The 12,459-nt window shown below is 34.7% G+C and overlaps 1 protein-coding gene across 4 annotated transcripts in view; it reads right to left on the reverse strand.

The window, feature by feature from the left end:
• HAT1 (histone acetyltransferase 1) overlaps positions 1 to 12,459 on the reverse strand; it is a 50,163-nt gene that overhangs the window by 35,358 nt on the left and 2,346 nt on the right. For all 4 annotated transcript variants that reach the window (XM_060151433.1, XM_060151437.1, XM_060151434.1 and 1 more), the window contains exon 2: positions 9,641 to 9,745. In XM_060151433.1, coding sequence (XP_060007416.1) covers positions 9,641 to 9,745 — 105 coding nt within the window. The remainder of the gene's footprint in view (positions 1 to 9,640; positions 9,746 to 12,459) is intronic.

Raw genomic sequence — 12,459 nt, forward strand, 5'->3', positions numbered from 1 at the left:
GGGGATACGGGTTCGTGCCCCGCTCCGGGAAGATCCCACATGCCGCGGAGTGGCGAGGCCCGTGAGCCATGGCCGCTGAGCCTGCGCGTCCGGAGCCTGTGCTCCGCAACGGGAGAGGCCACAACAGTGAGAGGCCCGCGTACCGCAAAAACACAAACAAACAAAAAACAAACCAAAAAAAAACCCCAAAATGAAGTAAAACTCAAATAGCTTAAGGCAAATATATACTTAAATATTTATTGGCTTGAGCAGATTTGATTAGATTTTAAATATAAGAATCCAAGAGAAACTCTTTAAAACCACTGCTGTGTAGTTAATAAAGGATTCTTTTACTATCCAATAAGTGAAGTTTTTATATCAGTCCTTATCGTGAAACTTGAAATATGAAAATTTGTTCACTGTACGACCTTTAACCACACTGGGCAGATTTCTAAAAAGTTGCCTAAAAGTTCCTGGCATTACACATTGAGAAAATACCATGGGTTAAATTCGATAGAGATTAGAATGAAAGTAATCTCCTCAAAAGAGGGTTTTTAAGGTAAAAAGTCCTGGGCCTTAGACAAAAGGAACCAACAATTGGTGCTAGGGGCACAAAGAACGGAGGTTAGTCCTTTTAAAAGACAGGACAAATGTGAGTTTTCTATTCTCATTTTAAAAACCCTCAACACTTATACAAATGTAGTAATTACTATGAAAGGGATGAAACCAGATCTCTAAATCTGCCTACTCTGGGCATATCAAATAAACAGAGTTATAAAATATGAGGGCTTCTGTGTCTGGCTGCTTTCACTTAATATGTTGTCACGGTTCATCCATGTTGTAGCATGTGCTAGTAGCTCATTCCCTTCTCGTGGCTGAACATTATTCTACTGTACAGAGGTGCCGTATTTTGTTTATACACTAATCAGTTAACGAACATTTGGGACTATTTGAATAATGCTGCTATGAACGTGTGTGCACAAGTTTTTGTGTGAAAAACATTGTTATTGGATATACATTTAAGGAGCAGTCACACACAAAATAATAATATGTTATTAATAATATTATTAGTTGTCACTTGAACATTTACTGTGTGCCAGGCAATTTGTTAAAGATTTTATAAACATTATTGTAGTTAATCCTTGCAAGAGCTGTACAAGGTAGGTAACATTACTACTTCCATTTTACAGATGAATAATGCAAAAAAGAATAATTTGCTCAAGGTTACAAAGTCGGTAATAGTGAGTTTAAGGCTGACTCAATCTGCATATATATATATGTACATGAGAACACATACGAAGTGCTGTTACGTCAGTAAAGCAAGAGAGCAAGCAAGCAAACCAAATATCAAGCAATAGAATGATTAAATAAATTATATAAATGTGAAATGGTTTATATAATCACTAAACATCATGTTACTGAGATATTTGGTGACAGAGAAAAATGTTCACAATGTACCTACAGTTAAGTGAACAGAACATGACACTGTGACCTGAATTTTATAAAAGAGAAATAATATAAGTGAATATATAATTTAAAAAACTAGAAAGAAATATCCCAAATTACAATACTGAAGTAGTTATTCTGGGTGACAGAATTACAGGTTTAATTTTAATTTCTTATATTCTTCAGCACTTTTTAAAATTTCTGCAAAATATACATTATTCCAATAGAGAAACAGACAATATAAAAACTGAAATAATTTAAAATAAGCACTAAAAATTTTCTTTCCAAGAGAAATTATGTCATTCACATCTGTGGAGACAAATGGAAGATCAGGGCCTGGAATACTAAATGGCACCTTATTGCCAACATAGGACCTGCAATGAATTTTCTTTTTGAATATACATCCTATTGTTTCTACTCCTATATATATAGTTCCTGTATTTCCTAGTTCTCCGAATCACTTCTGTAATTTTTGGAGGGACAAAGAAGCATAAAAGAAGATACATTCCATCTCCAGGCTATTGTAAATAGAGCTGCAATGAACATTTTGGTACATGACTCTTTTTGAATTATGGTTTTCTCAGGGTATATGCCCAGTAGTGGGATTGCTGGGTCATATGGTAGTTCTATTTGTAGTTTTTAAAGTGTCCATCATCAGATGAATGGATAAAGAAGATGTGGCACATATATACAATGGAATATTACTCAGCCATGAAAAGAAAAGAAATTGAGCTATTTGTAATGAGGTGGATGGACCTAGAGTCTGTCATACAGAGTGAAGTCAGAAAGAGAAAGACAAATACTGTATGCTAACACATATATATGGAATTTAAGGAAAAAAATGTCATGAAGAACCTAGGGGTAAGACAGGAATAAAGACACAGACCTATTAGAGAATGGACTTGAGGATATGGGGAGGGGGAAGGGTAAGCTGTGACAAAGGCAGAGAGTGGCATGGACATATATACACTACCAAATGTAAAATAGATAGCTAGTGGGAAGCAGCCAAATAGCACAGGGAGATCAGCTCGGTGCTTTGTGACCACCTAGAGGGGTGGGATAGGGAGGGTGGGAGGGAGGGAGACCCAAAAGGGAAGAGATATGGGAACATATGTATATGTATAACTGATCCACTTTGTTATAAAGCAGAAACTAACACACCATTGTAAAGCAATTATACTTCAATAAAGATGTAAAAAAAAAAAGATACATTCTACATATGTCTTATTAGCCAAAAACAAAATTAAGAAATCACCAATGCATGTTAATCAATTATTAAAGTTTAATTAAATACTTAGGCGTTTAACATATGTACAACCCACTAACAGGTGCTCATATTGCAGATACAATGGGTTCTATCTCTCAAGCAGCTTCAGAGATGCCACATATTCCCCACTGTATCTAGTTGTACTCTAGACTATAAGTTTATTCATAACCCTGTGTTCTTTAAATAACTGAAATCTTAAGTGCTCTGGCCAACATATATTTTCCTGAGTATACTAAATTCCAGAGCTATGGCAGAAATAACACATGAGCCTAGAACATCTTGTTCCAGAAAGTAATCAAAAAACGAAGTAATCAAATAATAAGGAGGACATGTAAAAAAGACACAGAAGCCAACTTGATCTGGCCTCCCACTGGTCAAGTCAGGGACAAATTGACCACCAAAATAAATGACAGTAACAGGTTATAATTCATTAAATAAAATAGGAAATAAATGAAAGAATTGAAAGTTTAATGAAAAACTGATAGGATGCAATGAAATCTGCACATCACTTCTGTGATAGTCCTAACAAAGATATACAATCTGAAATAAACGATAAGCAAACATGTGCCAAACCCAAATTGAGGGACATTCTACATAATAACTGGCCTGTAATCGTCAAAGTGTTAAGGTCAGGAAAGTCAAGAAAAGACTGACAACTGTTCCAGTCTGAAGGAGACAAAAGAGACAGCCTGGAACACTCCTTGAGATATCCTTGAGGTATCTACACGATTCACAGATTCACTTTACTTAGCATCTACTCAAATGTCACCTTAGTTGTAAGACCTGATCACTCTCTATTTTCTCCATAACACATATCACATATCACAATGTGTCATGTATTTAATATGTCTGTTTCTCATAATGAAAATGTAAGTTCAGTGAAAAGAGGGACTGTTTGTATACTGCTCTACTTCTAGTGCCAAGATAAGTGCCTGTCACATAGTACACCTAAATAAGTATTTGCTGAATGGTAGTAAACTTAAAACAAAGATCATCTCAGTAGAACTAACAATACACTGTATTTTTATAATTGGTTATATGGTTTTTTAGTAGAATTTAAAAGAGTATACTGGAGAGTAAGGGATAAAGGAAAACAAAACACACACTACATAGGAAAAGAGGAATGAGAAAGTATAAGGAAGCAACAGAAAAAGATGACAAAAGCAACAAACAATAAATGTAACGGAGATAAACTGGTTAGATTAAAAAAATTTTTACAAATCAAATTCAGTATGTTCTCTATAAATGACATGCCTAAAAGGAATGACAGGTTAAAAGTAAATGGAAGGACAAAAAAATGTAGCCTGTAAAACACAAAACCTGAAAATGCAATCTAAATTGTATTAAGGCAAGAAAAGCATTAAATGGCCTAAGAGGACAATCTCTTCAAAATGATTAAGGTGAATTATTTCAAGCCTTTAAGGAACAAGTATACCTAATGCTTTAAAAACTGCTGAGAGTAGGAATGGTAAAGTGGGAAGGCCATGAGAAATAGTTACAAAGAGTACAAAAGCTGACCTTCACCTTCCCTAAAAAGAAAGCCTTGAGGAGAAAAACACAGACCAAGATCATCTATAAACAATAATGTAAAAATATTTAAAGATAATATAGTCTTCATCAAAACAAAATATCTCGAGGTACTGAAATGCAAGGATGGTTCAAAATCTAAAGATTAAAAAATAAAATTATTTAAATATTATGTTTTACATTGTATATAAGATAGTATAATAAAAATTATTTCCAGGGAAACCAAAATGGCACTCAATAAAGTCTAATATGCATGTTTGAATAAAAACTCTTTGCAAACTGAAAAATACTCTCCAATGTAATAAGCCAGGATCACGTTTAGTGGAGAAATAACAAGAACCATCATCATTAATTTAAGGAAGAGGAATGACGGCTATCATTTTTTAACACTGTTCTGAACGTGCTAGCCAATGCAAATTGAAAAGAGAACAAAGTAAGAGGTATATATAGAAAAGAAAGTGAATTTACTAAAATGTTCAGATGCTATGATTGCATGCTTGAGAAAAACAAAGAAAATCAGCTGAAACCACTCTCCACAACAGTAGAAGAATCCAGTAAGATTATCTGTTTTTAAAATATATTAAAACAACAATGACAACAAAAAATATATTAAAGACAAACAACTCAATGAAAAAATATGCAAAGGATCTGAACAGATACTTCTACAAAGAAGATACACAAGCAGCCAATAAGCACATGTAAATATGCTCAATGTCATCAGTTATTAGGGAAATGCAAATTAAAACTGCAGTAAGATGTCATTTCACACCTACTAGGATGGCTATATATAAAAAAATAATAAGTGCTGACAAGGATGTGGAAAAAGTGAAACTCATACATTGCTGGTGGGAATGTAAAATGGTGTAGCCACTATGGAATATAATTTGGCAATTCCTCAAAAAGCTAAACATAGAATTATCATATGACCCAGCAATTCTGTTCCTAGCTATGTGGCAAAAGAACTGAAAACAAGGACAACAGACAACTGTATCTCGATGTTCACGGCAGCATTATTCACAATTGCCAAAAGGAGGAAACAACCCAAGTGTCCATCAACAGATGAATGAATAAACAAAGTGTGGTATACAACAGAATATTATTCAGCCATTAACAGGAATGAAGTTCTGATACATGTTACAACATGAAACATTTGCTAAGTAAGTTGAAAATGTTATGCTAAGTAAAATAAGCCAGACACAAAAGGACAAATATCCCACTTAAAAAAATATCTAAAATAGGTAAATTCATAGAGATAGAAAGTAGATTAGAGGTTACCAGGGGCTGGAGGGGAAGGTGAATGGGGAATTACTGCTTAACAGGAATATAGAGTTTCTGTTTGGGGTGATAAAAAAGTTTTGGAAACAGATAGTGGTGATGGCTGCACAACACTGTGAAGGTAGTTAATGCTACCTAATTGTATACCTAAACGTAATTAAAGTGACATATAGAAAAAAAGATTCACTCTTTCTACAGTAACCTACCCCCAGAGCACTGGACCCGTGTGGGGAAAGTGTGCCTATCAATCCCTCACACACAAAGTGAAAATAGCTTGCTATGGGAGAAGAATCTTGGGATAAACCTTAGTGGAATTACTGGTATGCAGGCAAGAGTTAAAGTTATCCCATGTGTCTAGTACAATGCCTGTCACATGGTAGCTTTCAATAAACATTTCTCCAGAGAAAGTAGAAGGGGAAGGGAAAGAGGGAGATAGGAAGAAAGGTTGTTTTGAGGGAAGCAAATTATTGCTGCTGACTGTAAGGGATTAGACTGACCAAATAACCCAGTCAATTTTAGTTCTGTCAAATATGTATAAAATTTATGTAAACTAGATTTTGATGTGGGAAAAAGATGTGTTAAGAATTATTTTCCATAGTTCTCCCATACACAATAAAGATAGAAAATATAATGGACGAGGAGATCCCATTTATAATAGCAGTAAAATAGATGAAATACCTTGGAATAAACTTAAGAAATGTATATCATCTGTACATAAAATTTAAAACTTCACAGCTAGACATAAAAAAAGACCTGAATAAATAGAAAGATATTCTTGCTATTAGAAAGGAAGATTCAGCAATGTAAAGATGTTGATTCTCCCCATACTAAACTTAAATTTTAACAGGATCTCAATTTAAAAAAAATCAACCAAACACCTCTTTGGAACCTGATAAAATGTCCACCTAGAAGTAGACATTAGAGAAAACTCAGGAAAACTCCTAAAGAAATGAGTGGGACCCAGTCACACCATATACTAATCACAACATTTACTGTAACAGTACACTAATGGCTCAGGGAAAAAAAAAAAAGGCCCCAGAGTAAACCCAAGAATATATATAATATTTTAGTATGATTAAAAAAGAAATTTTAATTGTTGAAGACAACAAATCAGCAGCTAGATAACTGACTAAACCATCTGGAAAAGTATAAAGCTGGATTCCTACCCTATGCCTCATCAAGATAAAGATTCAAAGGTTTCAATTTAAAAAGAAAAAAAATCGACAAATTATTAAAAGAAACAATAAATAAATCTTTTCATAATCTTAGAGTAGGAAGGACCTTTTTATAAGACACAGTGAAAACTCATAAAAGAAAAAGAAATTTCCCTAGATAAAAAATGTTAACTTCTACATAACAAACTCACCAAAACTCAAAACAGGGAAAAAAGTACTTGCAACATATTACCAAAGAAGGGCTGATTCTTTTAGAATATAAAGGATATACTTCTCTTAGGATTAAAAATCAATTTTAATTATCAAATCAAAAAATGGTCAAAAACTGTGGGGGAAAAAAACCTCAGAAAATAATGTGTTGGTAAGGATGTGGAGAAATTGGAATTTTTGTGCACTGTTGGTGGGAATGTAAAATGGAGCAGCAACCACTATGGAAAACAGTATGGAGGTTCCTCAAAGAATTAAAAATATAATTACAATATGATACAGCAATCCCACCTCTGGGTATATATCCAAAAGAATTTGAAGCAGGATCTCGAAGAGATATTTGCACACCCCTATTCACAGCAGCATTATTCGCAATAGCCAAGAGGTGGAAGCAACTCAAGCGTCCATCAATGGATGAACAGGTAAACAAAACGTGGTGTATACATGTAATGGAATATTATTCAGCCTTAAAAGGAAGGAATTCCTGCCATGTGCTACATGGATGAATCTTGAGGATATTATGCTAAGTGAAATAAGCCAGTCACAAGAATACAAATACTACATGCTTCCACTTATATGAAGTATCTAAAGTAGTCAAATTCTAGAAACAGAAAGTAAAAAGGTGTTAGCAAGGGGCTAACAGGAGGGGGAAAACAGGGATACAGAGTTTCAATTTTGCAAGATGAGAAGGTTCTGGAGATCAGCTGCACAATAATGTGAGTATAAATGCTAAACACTACAGAACTCTACACTTAAAAATGGTAAAAAATAGTAAATTTTAAGTTATGTGTTTTTCACTACAATTGCAAATTAAAACAAGAAGCTATTTTTCACCCATCACAGGGGCAGGGTGTTCTGCTTTGTTTTTTTTAATGATAATATGCAACACTGACCAGGGTAATAAGTAAAAAGGCAATCTCAAATTCTGGTGTAAGCACAGGTACTTTTTTGGAAGGCAATTTAGCAACGGCTACTAAAGTAGAATATGTTTGTAACCCTTTGACCTAGCACAGTGGTTCTTAAACAGAGACAATTTTACACACAACCCTCAGGAGATGTGACAACGTCAGAAGACTTTTTTTTTTTTTTTTTTTGCAGTACGCGGGCTTCTCACTGTTGTGGCCTCTCCCGTTGCGGAGCACAGGCTCCGGACACGCAGGCCCAGCGGCCATGGCTCACAGGCCCAGCTGCTCCGCGGCATGTGGGATCTTCCCGGACCGGGGCACGAACCCGTGTCCCCTGCATCGGTAGGCAGACTCTCAACCACTGCGCCACCAGGGAAGCCCCAGAAGACATTTTTGATTGTCACAACTGAAGGAGAATGTTACTGGCATCTAGTTAATAGACAAGGAATGCTGCTAAACATCCTACAAAGTACAGAATAACAAAGAATTATCTAACCCAAAATGTCAATAGTGCTGAAGCTGAAAAACTCTGATCCAGCATTTCAATTTCTAGCCACACACTCTACAGATCACTCACACAAGTGGGTACATACATATGCAACGATATTTACTGGAGAATTACTTTTAATAGCAAAAGAGGAGAAGCACATCTCCCAACAGAGAATACTTAAATAAGTTATGATACAGTCGTACTATACTACATAATTTAAAAGAATGAGGTAGATCTATATATAGTTACAAGGAATGATATTCAAGATACTATTAAGCTAAATAACAAAACAGCCTTACAACAGTATCCTGGTTTTAGAAAATTAATGTATGTACAAGAAAAAAAACCTTAGATCAGTATTATCTTTTTAGTGAAGCATCAGGGCACCATTATCTGTCACTTTCTTTATATTTCTGTTATGTTTGTACTGTTTTAAATAATAATAGCTAACATTTATTGTGAATTTCTAAATCAAATTGTTTAAGCACTTTACTTGTATTTAACCTCATATGTAATCTTTACAACCACTATACAGTAAGTAATATTAACTCCATTTTAAAGATGAGAAACCTAAGGAATGGAAAGTGATGGAACCAGAATTCATGAGCTTATAATTATTTCTTAAATAGCTTTATTGAGTTATAATTTACATCCCATAAACTCAACTGCTTTAAGTGCTTTAAGTGTTGTAGCATGTATCAGACCTTCATCCTTTTTATCGTCAAATAGTATTCCATCACATGGATATACCACACTTTGTTTAACTGCTTACCAGCTGATTGATATCTGGGCTATTTATTTTGGCTATTGTGAATGATGCTGCTGTGAACATTCATGTACAAGTTTTTGTATGGACAAACATTTTCATTTCTCTTGGGTAGATACCTAGGAGTTGAACTGTTGAGTCATATGGCAAATATATATGTTTAACTTTTTAAGAACCTGCCAAACTGTTTTCCAAAGTAATTGCCTCATTTTATGTTCCCATCAGTAACATATGCAAGTTCCCCACATTCTCCCCAACACTTATTTTCTATTATTTTTATAAGCAAATAAGTAAAAGTAAATACTTTTAAGAGGCTGAGACCACTTATACCTGTCACTTTTTGCCACACTGAACTTTCTATATGTAAACTCTGCCATCTCTCAAACACCTACCCACACCATGACATAAACCAAGACTTAATAAAATCTGAATGTGTTCAATAAGTGTAGAAAACTAAACATTAAATTGCAAAAACAATACAATAACTATACAAATGTCTGCAATAAACTGCTCTTACATAAAATTCTACTTCAAATTTAAAAAGAAAGATTATATATACACACACAGTACACACGTAATACTACTTAGAAAAGGCATACATACCTAATTTTAGTTCAATTGCTGTGTTGGTGTTACATTTGTACTCTGCCAGTTTCTTCTCAACTGCACTCTTGTATTCAACCAAAAATTTCTCCATAGCACCAAATCCTAAGAAAAAAGGTTTTTAAAAAGTCTAGGTGGAAGTGGTTTAATTAGTCAAACCTACAAATAGAGTTCTTATTAGAACTGGAATAAAGGTAAGACTTATAACATGCTAACAGATCACAGATCTCCATATACTCCTACATAAATGTACTGAGTATGACTATCTCATCATAAAACAGAAAAAAAATTACTTTTGAGATAGAGGCTTGTGAATTAGACCTGCTTTACATAAATGAGTAAAGCTGATAATTAAAATGACAGACTATTGACATTTCTGAATATTTAATATTAATATAAATTACCTGCTAGGATTTATACCTAAGTAGCCTTTTCAAAAGAAATATAAAAAGGATGCTACTGCTCCGCTAAGAATCAAGGTGAGAATGTCCTTTGATAATTACAGGATAGCATTTTATTTCTAATACTGAAAAAATTCTACCCATAGTACTTCCAGATCAACTATTAAAAAAAACAACAGAAGGCAGGCATACAGGGAACCTACCTCAACATAATAAAGGCCATATATGACAAACCCACAGCCAACATCGTTTTCAATGGTGAAAAACTGAAACCATTTCCTCTAAGATCAGGAACAAGACAAGGTTGCCCACTCTCACCACTATTATCCAACATAGTTTTGGAAGTTTTAGCCAAGGCAATCAGAGAAGAAAAATAAATAAAAGGAATCCAAAGCAGAAAAGAAGAAGTAAAACTGTCACTGTTTGCAGATGATACGATACTATACATAGAGAATCTTAAAGCTGCTACCAGGAAACTCTAATCAATGAATCTGATAAAACAGCAGGATACAAAATTAATGCAGAGAAATCTCTTGCATTCTTATACACTAATGACGAAAAATCTGAAAGAGAAATTAAGGAAACACTTCGATTTACCACTGCAACAAAAAGAATAAAATACCTAGGAATAAACCTACCTAAGGAGACAAAAGACCTGTATGCAGAAAACTATAAGACACTGATGAAGAAATTAAAGACAATACAAACAGATGGAGAGATATACCATGTTCTTGGATTGGAAGAATCAACATTGTGAAAACAACTATACTACCCAAAGCAATCTACAGATCCAGTGTAATCCCTATCAAACTACCAACAGCATTTTTCACAGAATCAGAACAAAAAATTTCACAATTTGTATGGAAACACAAAAGACCCTCAATAGCCAACACAATCTTTAGAAAGAAAAATGGAGCTGGAGGAATCAGACTCCCTGACTTCAGACTATATTACAAAACTACAGTAATCAAGACAGTATAGTACTGGCACAAAAAGCAGAAATATAGATCAGTGGAACAGGAAAGAAGCCCAGAGATAAACCCATGCACATATGGTCACCTTATCTTTGATAAAGGAGGCAAAAATATACAATGGAGAAAAGACAGCCTCTTCAACAAGTGGTGCTGGGAAAACTGGACAGCTACATGTAAAAGAATGAAATTAGAACATTTCCTAACACCATACACAAAAGTAAACTCAAAATGGATTAAAGACCTAAATGTAAGGCCAGACACTATAAAACTCTTAAGAGGAAAACATAGGCAGAACACTCTATGACATAAATCACAGCAAGATCCTTTTTGACCCACCTCCTAGAAAAATGGAAATAAAAACAAAAATAAACAAATGGGTCCTAATGAAACTTAAAAGCTTTTGCACCACAAAGGAAATCATAAACAAGACAAAAAGACAACCCTCAGAGTGTGAGAAAATATTTGCAAATGAAGCAACTGAGAAAGGATTAATCTCCCCAATATACAAGCAGCTCATGAATCTTAATATCAAAAAAACAAACAACCGAATACAAAAATGGGCATAAGACCTAAATAGACATTTCTCCAAATAAGACATACAGGTTGCCAACAAACACGTGAAAGGTTGCTCAACATCACTAATCATTAGAGAAATGGAAATCAAAACCACAAGGAGGTATCACCTCACACCAGTCAGAATGGCCATCATCAAAATATCTACAAACAATAAATGCTGGAGAGGGTGTCGGGAAAAGAGAACCCTCTTGCACTGTTGGTGGAATGTAAACTGATACAGCCACTATGGAGAACAGTATGGAGGTTCCTTAAAAAAACTAAAAATAGAACTACCATATGACCCAGCAATCCCACTACTGGGCATATACCCTGAGAAAATCATAATTCAAAAAGAGACATGTACCACTATGTTCACTGCAGCACTATTTACAATAGCCAGGACATGGAAGCAACCTAAACGTCCATCGACAGATGAATGGATAAAGAACATGTGGCACATATATACAATGGAATATTACTCAGCCATAAAGAGAAACAAAAAAAAAAAAAAGAGAAACAAAATTGAGTTATTTGTAGTGAGGTGGATGGACCGAGAGTAAGTCAGAAAGAGAAAAACAAATACCGTATGCTAACACATATATATGGAATCTAGAAAACTGGTACTGATGGACCTAGTGGAAGGGCAGGAATAAAGATGCAGAAGTAGAGAATGGACTTGAGAATGTGGGGTGGGGGAAGGGTAAGCTGGGATGAAGTGAGAGAGTAGCAATGACATATATACACTACCAAATGTAAAACAGATAGCTAGTGGGAAGCAGCTGCATAGCACACGGAGATCAGCTTGGTGCTTTGTGACCATTTAGAGGGGTGGGATACGGAGGGTAGGAGGGAGGTCCAAGAGGGAAGGGATATGGGGATATATGTATAC

This window comes from Lagenorhynchus albirostris, chromosome 6 (assembly GCF_949774975.1).
Source record: "Lagenorhynchus albirostris chromosome 6, mLagAlb1.1, whole genome shotgun sequence".
NCBI classification, from domain to species: Eukaryota; Metazoa; Chordata; class Mammalia; order Artiodactyla; family Delphinidae; genus Lagenorhynchus; species Lagenorhynchus albirostris.